The sequence below is a fragment of the Xenopus laevis genome, chromosome 5S, assembly GCF_017654675.1.
Source record: "Xenopus laevis strain J_2021 chromosome 5S, Xenopus_laevis_v10.1, whole genome shotgun sequence".
Taxonomy (NCBI): domain Eukaryota; kingdom Metazoa; phylum Chordata; class Amphibia; order Anura; family Pipidae; genus Xenopus; species Xenopus laevis.
Window position 1 is genome coordinate 47,565,829 of NC_054380.1, and position 21,728 is coordinate 47,587,556.

Sequence of the window (21,728 nt, forward strand, 5' to 3'; positions counted from 1 at the left end):
ATACATGATCCATGTACTAGTCCATAGGCTAACATGCGTCTTAATGTATCATATCAATAAAAATGCACTTTTGCAACGATTCACAGTTCAGGTGATTTTAACATGGGATAGAGCCAGAGTGGGGGAAGATTCAATAAATGGCATAACAATTTTCAAAACCTGCACGAGGAATGGAAAACATATCTGATGCATGAAACTAATAAAGTAATCTTTATTTTAAGCAGACATATGTTGAGTGAGGTGAAAACTTCCCTTTTAGGAACGGATCTTTCTTTAGTGCCAACCTCATACAGTAATGATTTTGAATAAGAAGTGGATCTATACTAGTTACAACGAAAAGTAAAATAGCCAGTTTACTTGAATGATAAACAAAACACAAAATGTAACAGTTCCAGCCTGCTCATTTGAACCCAAATCCAGACTCGGATTAAAAATGGGCTCTGGCATTCTGGTACACAGAGACCCAAACAACCCTCACCAGCCCAACAAATATTGATTGTTTGTGGCACCTTACAGGAGCCCTAGCAGATTGCCACACAGCAGAGCCTGTTTGACCCCACTAATAAATCAGTGTCTATTAAAACTTATTGGCATGGTTAGAAAGGACAGCCAACTACATTCTAAGGAATAATTGAAGGTTTTCTCTAATCCCACTAGACCAGAAATGTAAACAATTTACGGGGGAATGTAATAAAAGTCAGCAACGAAAAAAAATATTTGCAATGCAAAAAGTTATGCATTTGTGTGAACAAATTTTCCTTTGCACAAATTTAATATACAGTAGCTTTTGAGAACCCGGAAACTGTTTAGCGACCCCTTCCAACAGTGGAAGAAGGTTTGTGAATTTTATAGTTTGCACCAGTGCGCAGTGAATGTAATAAAACTTCTTACTGAAAAAGTTATGTTTGCTCCAGAAAATTAGAATACCATCAAGCACTTCTTAAAAGTGGGCAATGCACAATTAAAATATGCAATGCGCAATTATAGTTCGCAGTGCACAATTATAATTTGCAGTGCAATAACAGTTTAAGGAAGAGTATTACAATGTGAAATGCTAATTTTTATTCTTATTTATGCAAATTGTTTTACTTTTTGCGCCTTCTTTACATTTCCCCAAAAGACTTTACAGGCTGATATAGAATTAATTATCTGTCCTGTGGATTAGGGACATTCCATTGTACTTCTGGACTGCTCTTATTATAGAGATAAAATTGCTTTCCCAATTGAATTATAGTAATGTTTACATTAAGCTGGATATGGATCCTATGGTAAAATTACTTGTTATTGAAACATTTTTTTCATAATGTTTAAAAGGGGTATTTCACCTTCCAACACAACACTTCAGTTGGTTTCATATAGTTCACCAGAAATAAATAACCTTTGCAATCACCTTCTATTTGTAATCATTTTTCGAATATTGAAGTGTAAATTTTCATTTTTTAAATTTAAAATTTTTATGTCTTTTTGAAAACAACAGAACTGAAAAAAGTGGTTGGAGGGTGAACAACCCTTTTAAATAATCTTTTTTTTTTTCTTTTATATTCTGTCACACTTTGCAAATAAGCTATTTTTTTACTTGAGATACATTGATGATATTTTTTTAATTTGGCATTAAGATACAATGGGGGCCTCCAACATAGGCATAAATATATGTACAACTGTCCTTGTAATGCTTTGACACATGACATTATGGTCATGAAACTTCATTATGGTTTTTAATATAATTTGGATGGCTACTTAAAACGTTGTATGAGTTGGCATTATATGTAGTGATGAGTGAATTTTTTTGCCAGGCATAGATTCATTGCAAAATTCAGCATTTCACAATCTGCAATTTTTTTTGCGAAACTGCAGCAAAAAGTCACAAGACAATAATGTCACCATGACAAAAAAGTTGCACATAAAAAATTCTTATATTCACTTCAATGAATTTTGTGAATGTTTCTCTGTTTCAAAAATATTTTTCACAGTTTCAAAAATTTTTCAGTGAAGCAAAAAGGGACAGATTCGCCCCGCACTAATTACATGGGAACATATTTTCCTGGACACTCCATGTCATACTTACCGGGATAGCCCCGCCCCAGTGCTCCCATCAGAAGCCCAACCCCACCCCCCAGTCCGGTGTCTTTTTTTCCTTCTGCTTCAGTTTTTTTTTTTTTTGCTCCTGTTAGAAGCAAGTTTTCTTTTTAACCTTGGGGAAGCAGTAGGGCTGCTGTTAGCGTCCTAGGGACTCGGGTTGGTCCTGGTGATCTTTTACCCCTAAGCACATTACCTCAGGTGGAATCTTCAGTGTTTAAACATCTGGATCAGGTAGGCACAGTTTTTACTGCTTTCCTTGATCCATGTGCCCTCCAGCCTGATTACATCCAGGTCTGTGGCAAGTGCTATGTCCCCCCATCCGTATGCCTACCTGGGCATGTCTAAAAAGCGTCCAGCGGCATTGGGTTATATGGCTCATACACCCTTTATGATTTTTACGGATGGGAGAGGGAGGTGGCAGTTAGGTACGTTATTCTGATAACAAATATTTAGTTAGCGGCCTGAACCTTATGGCCTCCTTCTCTTTTTTCCCCCACATGGGGGTATTATTTTTTTCTTCTGGAGGAATTTAGGTGTCAGAGCCAGCTGCCTCCCTCAAAAAACTTTCCCAAGGTTGAGGTAATTGGCAGCTTCCAGGGTTAAATAAAAGAAAACCCTGAGGTCTTAAATCTACTGGCAGTTAAAGCTAAATTTAAGCTGAGAATGCCACCTTGTTCCAGAGTCTCCTAACTCTTAAAAAAAAAAAGTATGAGCCATGTTGGCCATTGGAAGAACTGTGCAGCTGCAAGGCTGATATATACGTTATATGAGCAATGATAATGCAATGCAGTGATAATGCAATACTGTTTCTACGTGCTGAGAGCAGTTCTATGCAATGATGATCTGCAGGGTCTGAAAGCAGCATTAAGGCAAGACTTGTCTATATGTTATGTGAATGTTGCAAATACAATGTTAGCCTTCTTATTTCAGCACTGAGAATACTATGTTGATCTGCAGGTTCGGTTTACAGCAGCTGCAGGTAATTGGGTAATTAGTCTGGAGGTCAGTATTCAGGTTCAGTTAATGAACAGGTAGATCCCCTCCCAGCCCCTCCCTTAGCAGCTCAGATTGATTATCTGAAACATCAGGTAAGGTTCTGTGTTACGACTCTTTCCTTTATAGTATAGGTTTGTGAACTAAATTAACATGTACTTCTTCTACTCTGCTTCTGATTTAGCTAGCTTAGAAGCTTAGACATTGCTGTATGGAAGGAAGTAAACTGTTTAGCCAGTATATATATGTGTTTATATATGTATGTATATGCGTGTGTATATGTGTGAGCATGTGGATACTGGCTAGCTGGGATGGGCAGCCAGAGAAAGGGGCCTCTTACTCTTGGGCAGAGTGCTCTGTCTGCATGATGTAGGAATTCCTAGTCCTGGCACTACTGAATATTGCAACCAAACTGACTGTATATGTGGAAACATTTCAGTGATTCTAGAGCTGGCTTTAATAACCAAATACAAATGCATATGTTATACATTTATGGGCCTGTCGCTGCATAAGGCAGTAACCAAACTGTCTGTATATGTGGAAACAAAATGTGTATGTTATACATTTATGGGCCTATCACTGCATAAGGCAGTAACCAAACTGACTGTATATGTGGAAACATTTCAGTGATTCTAGAGCTGGCTTGAATAATCAAATACAAAGGCATATGTTCTACATTTATGGTCTATCACTGCATTTTCTAGTAATCAAACTGACTGTATATGTGGAAACATTTCAGTGATTTTAGAACTGACTTTAATAACCAAATACAAATGCATATGTTATACATTTATGGGCCGGTCACTGCATAAGGCAGTAACCAAACTGACTGTATATGTGGAAACATTTCAGTGATTCTAGAGCTGGCTTGAATAACCAAATATAAATGCATATATTATACATTTCTGTGTCTGTCACTGCCATAAGGCAGTAACCAATCTGACTGTATATGTGAAACATTTCAGTGATTCTAGAGCTAGCTTGAATAACCAAATACAAATGCATATGTTATACATTTCTGGGCCTGTTGCTGCATTATGTGGTAACCAAACTAACTGTATATGTGGAAACTTTTTAGTGGTTCCAGAGCTGGTTTTAATAACCAAATATGAATGTACATGTTAGACATTTTTGGTATAGGCACTTTTTAATATTACACCAAACTGAATGTAGATGGGGGTAACATCAGTGGTTCGGAGCTGGCTATAATAACCACATACTAATGCACATGTCATACATTAATTGGGCCAGCCACTGGTCACTACTATAACCTTACTGTATGTATATGCTTAAACATTTCAGTGGCTTTGGTGCTTACTAAGGTTATAACTAAAGTAAATGAACATGCTATACATCTCTCTGGTTTGGACACCAATCAATAGAACAACCAAACTGAAGGTAAATGTTAAACTGATGAGTAATGGGTGTGGTAAGGTTCTAGGCATTTCCGGAGGGTGCCTATATAACCTTCAGGTTTGTATGTAAGCATGGTAACACAAGTTAAGGCTCCAGTATCCCTGGGTCATGTCTGTTTCAAGTAACTTTGATTTAGGTTATAAGCATGGATTACTCTTGCAAATAAGCCAATAGGGTAACGTATGCTTGCTGATAACAGCAGCCAAGACTGACTTAAAGGCACTAGCCAAGTCAGATATAGGTATTATGAACTTAATTAAGTACGTCAGCTGTGTTGCAGATAAGTATTATACCCTTATTTACAGCAGTCCATAATGGCTTAGGGGACTGTGTCCCGGTAAGTATGCCACAATCGGTATATGGGTTACAGATACAGTAAAGGTGGTAACTGATGTAGACATGTATCTTGTCTAAATGGATTGGCTAAGGCCAATTCTGATTCATATAAATGCTATGTAATATATAGGATTATGCACCGTTACAAAGATGGTGTGAGAGTAGTGGCCAATTCTGGTTTAAAGGTATACGACTATATTGCATATGGGTGTTATGCAATAGTCAAACAGCAGGTAGGTATTATACAATGGCTGTATTATAACATGAACTTGTAGACCACAACTTTTGAAGTCGACGTGGTCCATATATTTGCTTACATTCAACTATAGGCTGTTGGAATAGTTATCAGTCTTAAGGATCTCACTAATTAGAATCTAGGTTCTACGACTGGACTTATTCCTGCTGATTAAGAAAATAAGATAAATACGTATCCTGCTTCTGCGATAGGATTGGCCTGGGGCTAAATGGACGTAGACATGTATACAGTCATATATACATTTAACAAGGATTCTAATATCGCCACAGCTGGATATCAGGCAAGATAAGTGTTCTGTATATTCCAATGATAAATCAAGGTCTATTTATAAAACTGGTATGATATTCATCAGGATCTCTTTCTTGGTTACAGGGGTGCAACTTATCTGGTCTCAGTCTGGAAGACAGTGGGTGCATCAGTCAGTGCAAATGTTTGGTTAAATCACATACTGTATACTGTATTCACTACTGCCACAGGGTTTTAGAGCTTTGCAATGAGGTATTTTATAGTACAGACCTATTTAGTTTGTCTCCAATACAATAGGGGTCAGCTCTCGGACTATATATTCATGGGACATATTATATTAATGGGTACCATATAAAGCTGGCTGTAAAATTAGGTATTCTCCATCAATTCAGTTATAGCTAAAAGTTTTGATCCACAGGTTCGTTATAACAGGCTATTCTGTAATGTTAATCCATATGGTGGACAGGAAGCATGCAATCTTGGCATGCTGGGTTTTCTAAAGTTCGATGTTACTCTGGGTTTAGCCTTTTACACCACCATAGACTGGCCTGGCTAGTTGAGGTAAGTATCATAGGGCTTAACATCAAGCTATAAAAAGGGTCTTATACACTTTATCCTTTTAGACCAAGGCTGCAGTATCAGCCTTAGGCAAGGTCCTGGTTATTGCATCTCTTGCCAACAGGCTTGGACATGCTAGTATGGTTAGTAGGGGAGTTCCATTGCAGAATAATAGGTAAATAATTATATCTCCATACCTAGATTAATTTTAATCTTGAACACTTAAGGATGGTACTGTCCATGTCCAGGGATTTGAGAATAACCAATCTCTAGCAGTATTGTTGGTTGTAATACTTCCTTGAGTCATTCAAATTTCTTCCTACATGGTAAACTCATGGGAGCAGGCCATACAGATTGTTTATAGGCCCAATCTATGGGGTACAATAACTCCAGCTATGTACAGGTCACATCTGTGAAGGCTCGAGGACTGTATCATAGCAAGGTTGTGCATATCTGCAGGCATTTCTTTTACCTGGTCTACTCCAGGGCACGCTGATCTTTAATACTATCCAGTCTTGTTTGGTGTTGGATCATGAGCTAAAGATAAAAAACAATTTCAATCTGTACAGACTGCAGAATGCTTCTAGATACCTCACAGGGCAGGTAAGGTATTCCCACATTGGCAGCACTCCTTCTCCATAAGTCATTCTACGGACCTCTCATTGAGAGGTGTATTGGTTATGGTCTAGAATAAATACAGGTTCCTTAGTATTAAAGAGACGGGGAACTACACTAGGTGATGCCATGTACCGGTAGTGTCATACAGAGTGGGGTCATGTAGAATACTAGTGATGGTATTTTTCCTTCCCCCTACTAAATCCTCTTTTGGAGGTACCATGCTTTTGAGCCATTTCCAAGAGTCCTCTTGTGGATGTTATGCGGTTGGAATAAACGTGCTGGTATGTAGTAGGAGTAAGACTATGTAGAAGTGTTACTCTGGGTTCCTATCCGCTTCTATTTAATTAAGAGAGAGTTCTCTCTTTTTAAATGTAATTGTCATGCTGGTTTCACACTCGGTATCATTACTTTGGTGTGGGTTCCTTTAAGGAGTACTATTAACTTTATTCTCTTCCAGTCCATTTCCTCTGAAAATAGAGTTCACAGATTTCCACAAGGTGATTTTGGTCCACCTTTGGGGGTTTCATTCTTCTGAGTTTTATCTGGTATAGATTATACTCGGCCACTTCCTTATGTGTAACAAATTCCCTCCCATTGGGATATTAGCTTGCTAAGTCCCGGTAAGTATGACATGGAGTGTCCAGGAAAAGGGAAGATTGTATCATACTTACCGTGATCTTCCTTTCCTGGACACTCCATGTCAGGTTTCCCATCCCTTTTTCGGTAGTTTCTAGAAGCTTATTACGAGACACCGGACTGGGGGGTGGGGTTGGGCTTTTAACCCTTTAAGTGCCAGCAGAATTTCACATTTTGGTTACGCGAAATGCCAGCCGTTTTTGAAACATTTGTGCTCTCTCACTTTAGTGGCATTTTCTGAGGGGAAACCTATAGTTTACCTAGGAAAACTATACATTGTTTTTTTCGGGAGAAACTGAGCTTTCTAAATCTGCCTGAGTTGTCATGTATTTCCACCTCTGCAAAAAGATTTATAGCTCTAAATGCAAAAAAAAAATGAAAAAATCCTATTTTTCACAATATATGCATTTATACCAGAAAAATATTTCATTTTACGCATGAAAATCCAACTGATTTGGAAAGCCTCGTGTTTCACGAACGTGCCAATACCAGATATGTATAGTTTTAGCCAGATTTAGGACATCTGTACAGCAAAAACTCCCGGCAGTATATTACCGAATTTTGAAAGCAGAAGGCAGAAAACGGCATACTTTAGATTCCAAGGCCACAAAATCCTGAAACTGTAGGTTTACCCCAGAAAACCATATATTTTTAGAAAGTACACATTCTACGGATTCCAAAATGGGTAACTGTGTCTTTCTACTCCTAACTACCAAACATCAAAGCTTGTCTGAACGTAGCGGTTTTTATAAAAATGTATCAAAATTTTGAAAAATCACTTCAAAGGTTTTATTTTGCTGCTCCGCATATCACACACTATATTAGATACCAAGAAAAAGCACCCTGAATATGATTGCCAGGGGTCCACTGAACAGTTTGATCCCCATTGTGCATAGGTTTACCAAAGTACCTGGCATTTAGAGACCCCAATATGAAGTTAGCACATCCAAATTGTCCAGGACTTTACTTCAGCTACTGAAAAATTAACACATTGACTGCATTTTTTGTGGGGTAAAAACACAGAAAAATAGGTTTACCCCCCAAAACCATATATTTTTGGAAAGGACACATTCTACCGAATCTAAAATGGGTACCCATGCCTTTCTGCTCCAAACTACTGAGTCGCAAGGCTTTCCCAAAATTGTCGGTTTTGGTGAAATATCTGAAAATTGCCTCAAACCTTCAACTTCCCAGCACCATATCACCCATGTATCATTAGGTACCAAGAAAAAGCACCCTAAATATGATTGCCAGGGGTCCTCCAAACAGTTTGGTGCCCATTGTTCATAGGTTTACAAAAGTATATGGCATTTAGAGGCCCCAAAATGAAGTTAGCACATACAAATAGTCCTGTGGGTAACTTCAGCTAATGAAAAATCAACACATTGACTGCATTTTTTATGGGGTAAAAACACAGAAAAATAGGTTTACCCCCCAAAACCATATATTTTTTGGAAAGGACACATTCTACCGAATCTAAAATGGGTACCCATGCCTTTCTGCTCCAAACTACTGAGTCGCAAGGCTTTCCCAAAATTGTCGGTTTTGGTGAAATATCTGAAAATTGCCTCAAACCTTCAACTTCCCAGCACCATATCACCCATGTATCATAAGGTACCAAGAAAAAGCACCCTAAATATGATTGCCAGGGGTCCTCCAAACAGTTTGGTGCCCATTGTTCATAGGTTTACCAAAGTATATGGCATTTAGAGGCCCCAAAATGAAGTTAGCACATACAAATAGTCCTGTGGGTAACTTCAGCTAATGAAAAATCAGCACATTGACTGCATTTTTTGTGGGGTAAAAACACAGAAAAATAGGTTTACCCCCCAAAACCATATATTTTTGGAAAGGACACATTCTACCGAATCTAAAATGGGTACCCATGCCTTTCTGCTCCAAACTACTGAGTCGCAAGGCTTTCCCAAAATTGTCGGTTTTGGTGAAATATCTGAAAATTGCCTCAAACCTTCAACTTCCCAGCACCATATCACCCATGTATCATTAGGTACCAAGAAAAAGCACCCTAAATATGATTGCCAGGGGTCCTCCAAACAGTTTGGTGCCCATTGTTCATAGGTTTACAAAAGTATATGGCATTTAGAGGCCCCAAAATGAAGTTAGCACATACAAATAGTCCTGTGGGTAACTTCAGCTAATGAAAAATCAACACATTGACTGCATTTTTTATGGGGTAAAAACACAGAAAAATAGGTTTACCCCCCAAAACCATATATTTTTGGAAAGGACACATTCTACCGAATCTAAAATGGGTACCCATGCCTTTCTGCTCCAAACTACTGAGTCGCAAGGCTTTCCCAAAATTGTCGGTTTTGGTGAAATATCTGAAAATTGCCTCAAACCTTCAACTTCCCAGCACCATATCACCCATGTATCATAAGGTACCAAGAAAAAGCACCCTAAATATGATTGCCAGGGGTCCTCCAAACAGTTTGGTGCCCATTGTTCATAGGTTTACCAAAGTATATGGCATTTAGAGGCCCCAAAATGAAGTTAGCACATACAAATAGTCCTGTGGGTAACTTCAGCTAATGAAAAATCAGCACATTGACTGCATTTTTTGTGGGGTAAAAACACAGAAAAATAGGTTTACCCCCCAAAACCATATATTTTTGGAAAGGACACATTCTACCGAATCTAAAATGGGTACCCATGCCTTTCTGCTCCAAACTACTGAGTCGCAAGGCTTTCCCAAAATTGTCGGTTTTGGTGAAATATCTGAAAATTGCCTCAAACCTTCAACTTCCCAGCACCATATCACCCATGTATCATTAGGTACCAAGAAAAAGCACCCTAAATATGATTGCCAGGGGTCCTCCAAACAGTTTGGTGCCCATTGTTCATAGGTTTACCAAAGTATATGGCATTTAGAGGCCCCAAAATGAAGTTAGCACATACAAATAGTCCTGTGGGTAACTTCAGCTAATGAAAAATCAGCACATTGACTGCATTTTTTGTGGGGTAAAAACACCGAAAAATAGGTTTACCCCCCAAAACCATATATTTTTGGAAAGGACACATTCTACCGAATCTAAAATAGGTACCCATGCCTTTCTGCTCCAAACTACTGAGTCGCAAGGCTTTCCCAAAATTGTCGGTTTTGGTGAAATATCTGAAAATTGCCTCAAACCTTCAACTTCCCAGCACCATATCACCCATGTATCATTAGGTACCAAGAAAAAGCACCCCAAATATGATTGCCAGGGGTCCTCCAAACAGTTTGGTGCCCATTGTTCATAGGTTTACCAAAGTATCTGGCATTTAGAGACCCCAAAATGAAGCTAGCGCATACAAATAGTCCTGTGGGTAACTTCAGCTAATGAAAAATCAACACATTGACTGCATTTTTTGTGGGGTAAAAACACAGAAATATAGGTTTACCCCCCAAAACCATATATTTTTGGAAAGGACACATTCTACCGAATCTAAAATGGGTACCCATGCCTTTCTGCTCCATACTACTGAGTCGCAAGGCTTTCCCAAAATTGTCTGTTTTGGTGAAATATCTGAAAATTGCCTCAAAGCTTCAACTTCCCAGCACCATATCACCCATGTATCATTAGGTACCAAGAAAAAGCACCCTAAATATGATTGCCAGGGGTCCTCCAAACAGTTTGGTGCCCATTGTTCATAGCTTTACCAAAGTATCTGGCATTTAGAGACCCCAAAATGAAGCTAGCGCATACAAATAGTCCTGTGGGTAACTTCAGCTAATGAAAAATCAACACATTGACTGCATTTTTTGTGGGGTAAAAACACAGAAATATAGCTTTACCCCCAAAACCATATATTTTTGGAAAGGACACATTCTACCGAATCTAAAATGGGTACCCATGCCTTTCTGCTCCATACTACTGAGTCGCAAGGCTTTCCCAAAATTGTCTGTTTTGGTGAAATATCTGAAAATTGCCTCAAAGCTTCAACTTCCCAGCACCATATCACCCATGTATCATTAGGTGCCAAGAAAAAGCCCCCTAAATATGATTGCCAGGGTTCCTCCAAACAGTTTGGTGCCCATTGTTCATAGTTTTACCAAAGTATCTGGCATTTAGAGGCCCCAAAATGAAGTTAGCTCATACAAATAGTCCTGTGGGTAACTTCAGCTAATGAAAAATCAACACATTGACTGCATTTTTTGTGGGGTAAAAACACAGAAATATTGGTTTACCCCCCAAAACCATATATTTTTGGAAAGGACACATTCTACCGAATCTAAAATGGGTACCCATGCCTTTCTGCTCCAAACGACTGAGTCGCAAGGCTTTCCCAAAAATGGCAGTTTTGGTGAAATACCTGAAAATTGCCTCAAAGCTTAAACTTTCCAGCATTGTATCGTCCATGTATCATTACCAGCATAAAGCATCCTAAATATGAATGCCGGGGGTCTACTTAACAGTTTGATACCCAATAAACATAGATTTACCAAACTATGTGGCATACAGAGACCCCCAAATCCACATAGGGGATATGAATTTTCACGTATGACACTCTGGCTACTACAACATAAGCACCCAATGAGAGCCCCTAACAATATGGAGACCCTAGAAAACCATATATTTTCCGAAAGTACACAGTCTGACAAATCTAAAGCATGTAAAGACATCTTTCTACTGCAAACTATCAAACCGCAAAGCAATGCTAAACATAACGCTTTTTATGAAATTTCTGAAAATAGTCACAAAGCAAGCATTTTACCCCATTATATACCCCATATTTTGTAACGTACCAGCAAAAGTCATCGTAAATATGAACGCCAGGGCTGTACTGAACAGTTTGATCCCTGATATGAAAAGATTTACCAAACTAGGTGGCATACAGAGACGCCCAAATGAAAATAGTACATATGAATTTTCACATATGACACTCTGATTGCTACAATACAAGCACCTGGTATGTGCATTATGCACCATAAGACCCCCTAACAGTATGGAGACCCTAGAAAACTATATAGTTTCTGAAAGTACACATTCAGGCGAATCTAAAGCAAGTAATTACATCTTTCTACTGCAAACTACCAAACCACAAAGCTATGCTAAACATAAGGCTTTTTTTTTAACTTTCTGAAAATAGTCACAAAGCTTGCATTTTACCCCATTATATACCCCACATTTTGTAACGTACCAACAAAAGTCATCCTAAATATGAACGCCAGGGGTGTACTGAACAGTTTGATGCCTGATATGAAAAGATTTACCAAACTAGGTGGCATACAGAGATGCCCAAATGAAAATAGTACATATGAATTTTCACATATGACACTCTGACTGCTACAATACAAGCACCTGGTATGTGCATTATGCACCATAAGACCCCCTAACAGTATGAAGACCTTAGAAACCCATATATTTTCCGAAAGTACACATTCAGACGGATCTAAAGCAAGTAATTACATCTTTCTACTGCAAACTACCAAACCGCAAAGCAATCCTAAACATAACGCTTTTTATGAAATTTCTGAAAATAGTCACAAAGCAAGCATTTTACCCCATTATATACCCCACATTTTGCAACGTACCAGCAAAAGTCATCCTAAATATGAACGCCAGGGGTGTACTGAACAGTTTGATGCCTGATATGAAAAGATTTACCAAACTAGGTGGCATACAGAGATGCCCAAATGAAAATAGTACATATGAATTTTCACATATGACACTCTGACTGCTACAATACAAGCACCTGGTGTGTGCATTATGCACCATAAGACCCCCTAACAGTATGAAGACCCTAGAAACCCATATATTTTCCGAAAGTACACATTCAGACGGATCTAAAGCAAGTAATTACATCTTTCTACTGCAAACTACCAAACCACAAAGCTATGCTAAACATAAGGCTTTTTTTTTAACTTTCTGAAAATAGTCACAAAGCTTGCATTTTACCCCATTATATACCCCACATTTTGTAACGTACCAACAAAAGTCATCCTAAATATGAACGCCAGGGGTGTACTGAACAGTTTGATGCCTGATATGAAAAGATTTACCAAACTAGGTGGCATACAGAGATGCCCAAATGAAAATAGTACATATGAATTTTCACATATGACACTCTGACTGCTACAATACAAGCACCTGGTATGTGCATTATGCACCATAAGACCCCCTAACAGTATGAAGACCTTAGAAACCCATATATTTTCCGAAAGTACACATTCAGACGGATCTAAAGCAAGTAATTACATCTTTCTACTGCAAACTACCAAACCGCAAAGCAATCCTAAACATAACGCTTTTTATGAAATTTCTGAAAATAGTCACAAAGCAAGCATTTTACCCCATTATATACCCCACATTTTGCAACGTACCAGCAAAAGTCATCCTAAATATGAACGCCAGGGGTGTACTGAACAGTTTGATGCCTGATATGAAAAGATTTACCAAACTAGGTGGCATACAGAGATGCCCAAATGAAAATAGTACATATGAATTTTCACATATGACACTCTGACTGCTACAATACAAGCACCTGGTGTGTGCATTATGCACCATAAGACCCCCTAACAGTATGAAGACCCTAGAAACCCATATATTTTCCGAAAGTACACATTCAGACGGATCTAAAGCAAGTAATTACATCTTTCTACTGCAAACTACCAAACCGCAAAGCAATCCTAAACATAACGCTTTTTATGAAATTTCTGAAAATAGTCACAAAGCAAGCATTTTACCCCATTATATACCCCACATTTTGCAACGTACCAGCAAAAGTAATCCTAAATATGAACGCCAGGGGTGTACTGAACAGTTTGATGCCTGATATGAAAAGATTTACCAAACTAGGTGGCATACAGAGACGCCCAAATGAAAATAGTACATATGAATTTTCACGTATGACACACTGACTGCTACAATACAAGCACCTGGTATGTGCATTATGCACCATAAGACCCCCTAACAGTATGGAGACCCTAGAAAACCATATATTTTCCGAAAGTACACATTCAGACGGATCTAAAGCAAGTAATTACATCTTTCTACTGCAAACTACCAAACCGCAAAGCAATCCTAAACATAACGCTTTTTAAGAAATTTCTGCAAATAGTCACAAAGCAAGCATTTTACCCCATTATATACCCCACATTTTGCAACGTACCAGTAAAAGTCATCCTAAATATGAACGCCAGGGGTGTACTGAACAGTTTGATGCCTGATATGAAAAGATTTACCAAACTAGGTGGCATACAGAGATGCCCAAATGAAAATAGTACATATGAATTTTCACGTATGACACACTGACTGCTACAATACTAGCACCTGGTATGTGCATTATGCACCATAAGACCCCCTAACAGTATGAAGACCCTAGAAACCCATATATTTTCCGAAAGTACACATTCAGACGAATCTAAAGCAAGTAATTACATCTTTCTACTGCAAACTACCAAACCGCAAAGCAATGCTAAACATAACAGTTTTTATGGAATTTCTGAAAATAGTCACAAAGCAAGCATTTTACCCCATTATATACCCCACATTTTGTAACGTACCAGCAAAAGTCATCCGAAATATGAACGCCAGGGGTGTACTGAACAGTTTTATGCCTGGTATGAAAAGATTTACCAAACTATTTTGCACACAGAGACCTCCAAATGGTTATATAGCAGACAAAATTTTCATGGTCAAAATGAAGTAACAAAGAACAAAGCGAAATGGTATAAAATCACTAAAATCCAACAAAACCGCAAAAATCAATGCTTTTTTTTTTCCGCCTACTGTAATCAGCAGTCAGAATCAATGGTTGAATATTTTAGCATGGCCAAATAAGTTTTACAGACAGAAACAGGGGAACAACACCATCGCACAGCTGAAAATGTAATAAAATGGCTAAACATGCAATAAAATGGCTAAAAATGCACAAAAATCACCAGAATTGCAGTATAATCACCAAAATAACATACAAAAGGTATTGCGCAGTGCAATTAGCGAATACGCTATTCGCAATGGCAATAAAACAGTTTTTTCAGGCAAAAAAAAAACAGACGATGCGATAAAAACAAAAAAACAAAGACACAACATAGTGTAAGTGTGTATGTGTGTGTAGAACTGACCAATTGCATGTTGTGTGCGTGTGCAAGCGTGTGGGGGTGCTGTGAATGTGTGTGACCCCCCTGATCCCCCAAAAATGTATGTGATTGTGTGTAAGTGTGAATGTAAGTGTGTAATGGGAAAATAAGTGTGTGTTTGTGTGTTTGTGTGTGTTTGTGTGTGTTTGTGTGTGTGGATGGGCACTAACCTGGGAGTAGTAGGGTCCAGATCGTCCAGGAGAGCTGCAGGCAGAGCTGGCACCGTCCTCTTCTGATGATCCGGTAAAAGGGGCGGAGCTTAGCGGCCAGGAAGTGCAGGCAGCAGCATAGCACGTCCATTCCACGTGCTGCTGCTGCCTTTGGGGCCCCTGGGCTATAGAGCCTCAGGGGCCACTCATTCCCTGCCTAGGCTTGTTGCCTGGGGGCTGGGGAATGAGTCTGAACAGAGCGAGCAGCTTTACAAGCCGCTCCTCTGTTCACAGAGTGCAGGCAGCAGCAGAGCACGTAGATTTCACGTGCCTGCTGCTGCCTAGGGGCCCCTGGGCGATCGCGACCCAGGGGCCCCTTGTTCTTCACCTAGGCTCGTTGCCTAGGGGCTGGGGAACCGGTGGATAGCACTTAGAACGGAGCGAGTGACTTTACAAGTCGCTCCTCCGTTCTGAAAGTGCAGGCAGCAGCAGGGCACATATATTGCACGTGCCTGCTGCTGCCTTGGGGCCCCTGGGCGATCGCGCCTCAGGAGCCACTCGTTCCCAACCCCTGCTCGTTGCCTGGGGGCTGGGGAACGAAAAGGAACGGAGCAAGCGGCTTGAAAAGCCGCTCCTCCGTTCCCTAACCCTGAAATGCTGCAGAACGTAGAATCTACGTTCTGTGGCATTTCAAGTGTCATTCCCACAGAACGTAGATTCTACGTGGGGTGGCACTTAAAGGGTTAAAGCTTTGGGGAGGGTCCTTCTGATGGGAGCACTGGGGCGGGGCTATCCCGGTAAGTATGACATGGAGTGTCCAGGAAAGGAAGATCACGGTAAGTATGATACAATCTTCCCTTTTCACATTTGAATTGGATATTTTTATTCATGTCTTATGGTTCTATTTTAAGGATGTAATGTATACACATCTCTGTTTTTATCCATAATTTATTGCAATGCTCACTTTACATGTGGACCCATGTGAGGTAATTTCCTGGATTTACTTATAGAGGTGGGGGTATATAAAGTATGTATACTTTAAAATAAGAACAGGTACACAGTGCACACAGGGATAATTCCTCAGCCTATAAATTGTAAAGCTTCATTATTATTACATTTATTTATGAAGAGCTACCAATTTCTGCAGTTCTCACCATAAGGTTAAATAATTTACAAACAAACTAACATATCTATAGGTTGGTAAATAATGTATTTACAAGGTATAAAATGTAGCTGAACCACAAATCAGGGTAGATGCGGACATCCTGCTTTTACATGTTCATTAGAATCAGATAAAAAAAACTTAAATGCATAAGAGGATTGATGATATGAGCTAAAGTTGATTGCTCACCTGACATTCTTGCTTCTGGCATAATTGTAGTGTTAAGTCACTTAGCATCTGACTGAGAGTTGCTCTTATAGCTGTATTTATACTTCGCTGGTGACAACTGGAAACATAGGTTTCAGTGCATATCTGGACAGGAAACAGGACAATAACAATTAGCCAGATACAATCTAAAGAAATGTTTCTTTTAAGAAGCATTTTAAAAAAAATGATCTGCTTGTTAAACAGTACTAATGTTTAGTGCAATTAATATTAATAAAGAGTAAATTATAGCACATACTACAGAAGTCTGAATAGTATTTTTTATATAAATATATATATATATATATATATATATATATATATATATATATATATATATATATATATATATCAATATAAATACCTGCCTGACTCATAACATGTTATCTAGTAAGTATAGGTGTAATACAGCAGTCGCCACCATGGAGCATTTAAAGGAACAGCAACACCAAAAAGAAATCATTGATGTAGTATATCATGGGATTCTTCAAGTCTTGTGTTATCTACTGGGTACCCTGTGCTTGAATGGCTGCCACCATGGTTACACAGTAGCTTGTTTATATAAACAACTGTTGTGTTTCTTTAAAAAACATACCAGTTTTACTAGTATTTTTGGAGTACAAAATAGTCATTTTTTTTATTGGTGTTACTGTTCCTTCAATACAAGGTGCTCCTTCCTTTGCAAGTAGAAATTGATGCAAAAGTAAGGGGAAGTTTAATGAATATGTTATGGCCCCAAGATAGAAACAAGTGAGTTTTCCTATTTCTTATATTATAATATTATTTATAATATAAATTTCAATACAAATTGTTCACACATATAAAATAAAAAATCAAACCAAAAGAGTCTCAATATATAGCAGATATAATGTATCCCATCAGTGTGACCACTACTAAAATTGTTGTGCTAACACACCTAACTATAAGTTTGTTGGGATTCCACAAAATAAAGCAGTATAGGCTTACATACAAGAATGACTTTAGAAAAACATTCTAAAATAATTAATTTGTTAAGCTTTGAGGGTCAGAACCAATGTTAATGTGAAGCTGCAGAAATCGTGAAAAGAAAAAGGTTTTATCTTACCTCTGCAATTTTCAGCACTGCGCTTCCATTTAGTTCAAACGTTGATGTATAAGTAATGCAGAGCAACACCTTCAATTCAAATTGAAAAAACCCATCATAAAAACAGCAAAAATTTTGCTGCACAGATGACAAATAATGATTCAAGTAATAAAACGATAGAAACCATGATAAAACTGATGCATGGGTTGGAAGGTTGGTTACAAATTCAATAAAGACTGTATATTAATCTGCAGGTTATAGCATTTTAATAAAAGAACTATGGACATATCCCATTTGTGCAAAACAATTTCACTAGTAGTGTGTTTGGGACCTCATTATAATTGAGAAGGATTTGAGGATTTTTGTGGATAACACATTGTGGCATAAAAACATCATTTGCTTCTTTTAAAGCTTCAGTAAGGGCTCACCTTCAGTATGCAATGCAGTTTTGATCCTCAGTAATTAAAGTAATTCTGTCATGATTTCTATGGTGTCGTTTTATTTCTAAATTACACTGTTTACACTGCAAAATTCACTCTACCATGTAAAATCTGATTCCTAACCCAACAAGTGTATTTTTTTTCTTTTCAAGTTGTAATATTGGTGCGTAGGCCATCTCTGGTCATGTGCTGCACTATGGACATCTGACAGGCTATTGTTTCTCCTACTTAAATGTATCTGAAGGAGTAGCAGTGGGACATGGATTTTTACTATTGAGTGCTGTTCTTATATCTACCAGGGAGCTTGATCTGATTATCTTCACATTGTTCTGCTGATGGTTTTGCTGCGGGGGGGGGGGGGGGTATGGAAAGCAGTGATATCACTCCAACTTGCAGTGCTGCAGTAAAGAATGACTGAAGTTTATCAGAGCACATGACTGGGGCACCTGGGAAACTGACAATATGTCTAGCCCTTTGTCAAATTTTAAATATAACAAATTCATTTTCTCTTTTGAAAAATGGGATTTCAGTGCAGAAGTCTGTTGGAGCAGCACTATAAACTCATGCATTTTGCAAAATAAAACCGTGTTTTCCCATGACAGTATCCCTATAAGGAGGATGTTAATGAGACAGAGACATGTAAATAGACTGGCAAAAGTAATGAAAGAATTAAACTATGAGACTATCAAGGCTAGAGTTGATATCTCTAGACTGAGCAAAGATACAGGTATGGGACCTGTTATCCAAAATGCTCTGGACCTGCATACCTGGAGCTTTCCAGGTAATTTGGATTCCTACCTTAAAGGGGATGTTAAAGCAAAAAAATAAAATCCCATTTTACTTTCTTTAATGAAAAAGAAATATAACTCCAATATACTTTAATTAAAAAATGTGTTCAGTTTTTATAATAAACCTGACTGTATGCAGTGAAATTCCCCCCTTTGTTTTACTTGCTCTGACTGCTGCAGATAGGACAGTCCCTAGCTGCTCTGCAGGGAAACTATCATACTTTCGAACAGTAGGGGGAAGCCCTTCCCCACCTTCATTCCCAGAACTCAAGCAGCTTTGTTTGTTTCCCTGTAGAGCAGCAGGCGACCGTGTAGAGATTCCTACCCGCAGACCCAGTGCAGTTTGCATATTCTGATTATTAATCAGTCTTGCTGTATCAGCTTCTATGGCAGAAATAATTTGACTTGTGCTGTTTTGATAGTTTATAATGATCCCTAAGTTTAGCCTCCCAACAGATGCCCAAATAACACTGAGTATGTGCATGGTCATGGAAAGATGATTTAACAAAGTTACAAGATGATGACCCCCTGCGGCCAAATCTGAAAACATAAATCATTTGTTTAATTAGGCTTCTGGTGCAGTAAGTTAATGTTTACTATACAAAATACAGCATTTCTTGCATTATTCTATTGTAGAATTTAGTTCCCCTTTAAGTTTAGTAGAAAACCATGTAAACATTAAATAAGCCCAATAGATTGGTTCTGCTTCCAATAGGGATTAATCATTTATTATATATTAATTATTAGGCAATTAAAAGCACTTAGAGAGGCTTTTATCAATACTGCGCCACTTCACTATCCTCGCTGCTTCCTTGTTTCCAACTCTCAAACAAAGCTGGTCAGTGCTGCAAAATATCTAAGCGAGAAAACAGAAGGAAGCACACATAGAACAATACTGTTTTGTGTTGTCTGATAAGGACAATGAGCCACAATAGGGTTAAAAGGTGTTCAGATAAAAAGTTAATTGGATCCACATGAGGTGCACACACAAATCAGGCTTCCCTTTTGGGCATGTACTTACAGTCAATTTTCAGTTTGCATGCATACCCCCTAATTACCATGTTCATTTTACAAAATTTGGCAGGTTATGAAAGTTTGAACATACATTTTATATTGTTGAGTGAATTATTTGCAGTGTAAACAGTTCAATTTAGAAATGAAAAATACATTACAAAAATCATGACAGAATCCCTTTAAGTAGAAAAGTAATACATATATCAAATATATTTCAATTCCACTGTATAAACACCTACATACTACAATATAAAAAAAAAAACAATTCAATTTGTTTGACACAATCTGTCCTTAATGAAACCATGCTTTGTCCTACTTATAATACTGATCTTTAGAACACCTGTAATAATACCTGGGAGGTGGCGGGTGCCTTCTGCAGTGCAGGAAAGATTCTGAATTGTCTATGGGCCAGTGACATCACTGGAGAGTGCACCATAGACAACCACGAGAGAGGAAACTCTGCAGGGTGATTTTACATGAGGACTTGACCATGTAATCCAAACTAAGAGACTCTGTGGTGCTATAAACAAGGGACAGCTTCAATGGGACGTGGCATATAAGCACTTGCTAAATGTTCAGCCACTGCACATGCACAACATAGTAAAAAATTTAGATATTTATATACTATGTATACACATTGCCCTAGACAGCTATATTGCAAATATGCATGGTCCCCGACCATGGACCACTGGGAAGCAGGTAAACATGGCAGGTATATGCTCTATACCCTTGGCTGGTACATTTTTCTTCATCTTCATTTAAACTTTGAACACAGCTCAAGGTGCAATCCCAGTTTACATAAATACACAAAAATATGGATAAATTGATGAACACATATTCACAATGCTGTAGTGTACTGTTAACACAGTGGTTCAGTTTTTATCCCAGTCAGGACATTGTACCAATTTTTACATTCTCCCTGTTCTTCAGCCCTTTTTTCCAGGTATTCCAATTCCCTTCCACATTCCAAAAACTTGCAGTAAGTTTAATCAACTCCTCATATACGTGTGTAGGGATTGACTGTAAGCTTCACTGGGCCAAGGACTGATGTAAATCATGTATAATGTACGTAAAGAGCTGTGCTATATACATAAGGCATACAAATAATTATGGACTTTCAACCTTCATAACTTCAACTTGCAGATCCTCATGGAGAGATGGTGTTACTTTAACTGAATTCAGCATCTGGTTAAGTAGCTGGTGCTCATCTCGATCTGTTTCCACAGACACAAATCTGTCATCAGCTAGCATCTTCTGTAATAAACCAATAGAAAACATGAGATCAACCATTTGTGTGATTTAATTTGGAACAGTGATATTCTCATGACCCTCTGTGGCTTAAATAACTGTGTTGGCAACACAAGATATTCTAAAAATAATTGCTTGTCTGTTTTAAATTTTGCAATAAAGACAATGCTTATACGATCAAAGAGTCAGTCTCTGTCATGAAGCAGGTTGGAAGAGACAGAACAGTGGAAACATCTACTAATACACATATCCACCTTTCTCTAAGGGTAAGGGCACACGGGCAGATTCGGGGAGATTAGTCGCCCGGCGACAAATCTCCTCTTCTTCAGGGAGGCAATCTCCCCAAACTGCCTTCTTGCCAGCTACAGTAGAATGAAAAATCTCCAGCGGGATTGCACTCGAGGTGCTTCGTTTTCCGAAGTCGCCCAAAGTTTCCTCA

The 21,728-nt window shown here is 38.4% G+C and overlaps 1 protein-coding gene across 2 annotated transcripts in view; it reads right to left on the bottom strand.

Annotated features, from left to right (window-relative positions):
- arfgef3.S (ARFGEF family member 3 S homeolog) overlaps positions 1-21,728 on the bottom strand; it is a 175,335-nt gene that overhangs the window by 114,858 nt on the left and 38,749 nt on the right. For both annotated transcript variants that reach the window (XM_018265297.2, XM_041564498.1), the window contains exons 4-6: positions 21,164-21,295; positions 17,821-17,889; positions 16,722-16,844 (exon numbers count right to left, since the gene is read on the bottom strand). In XM_018265297.2, the coding sequence (XP_018120786.1) occupies positions 16,722-16,844; positions 17,821-17,889; positions 21,164-21,295 (324 nt within the window). The remainder of the gene's footprint in view (positions 1-16,721; positions 16,845-17,820; positions 17,890-21,163; positions 21,296-21,728) is intronic.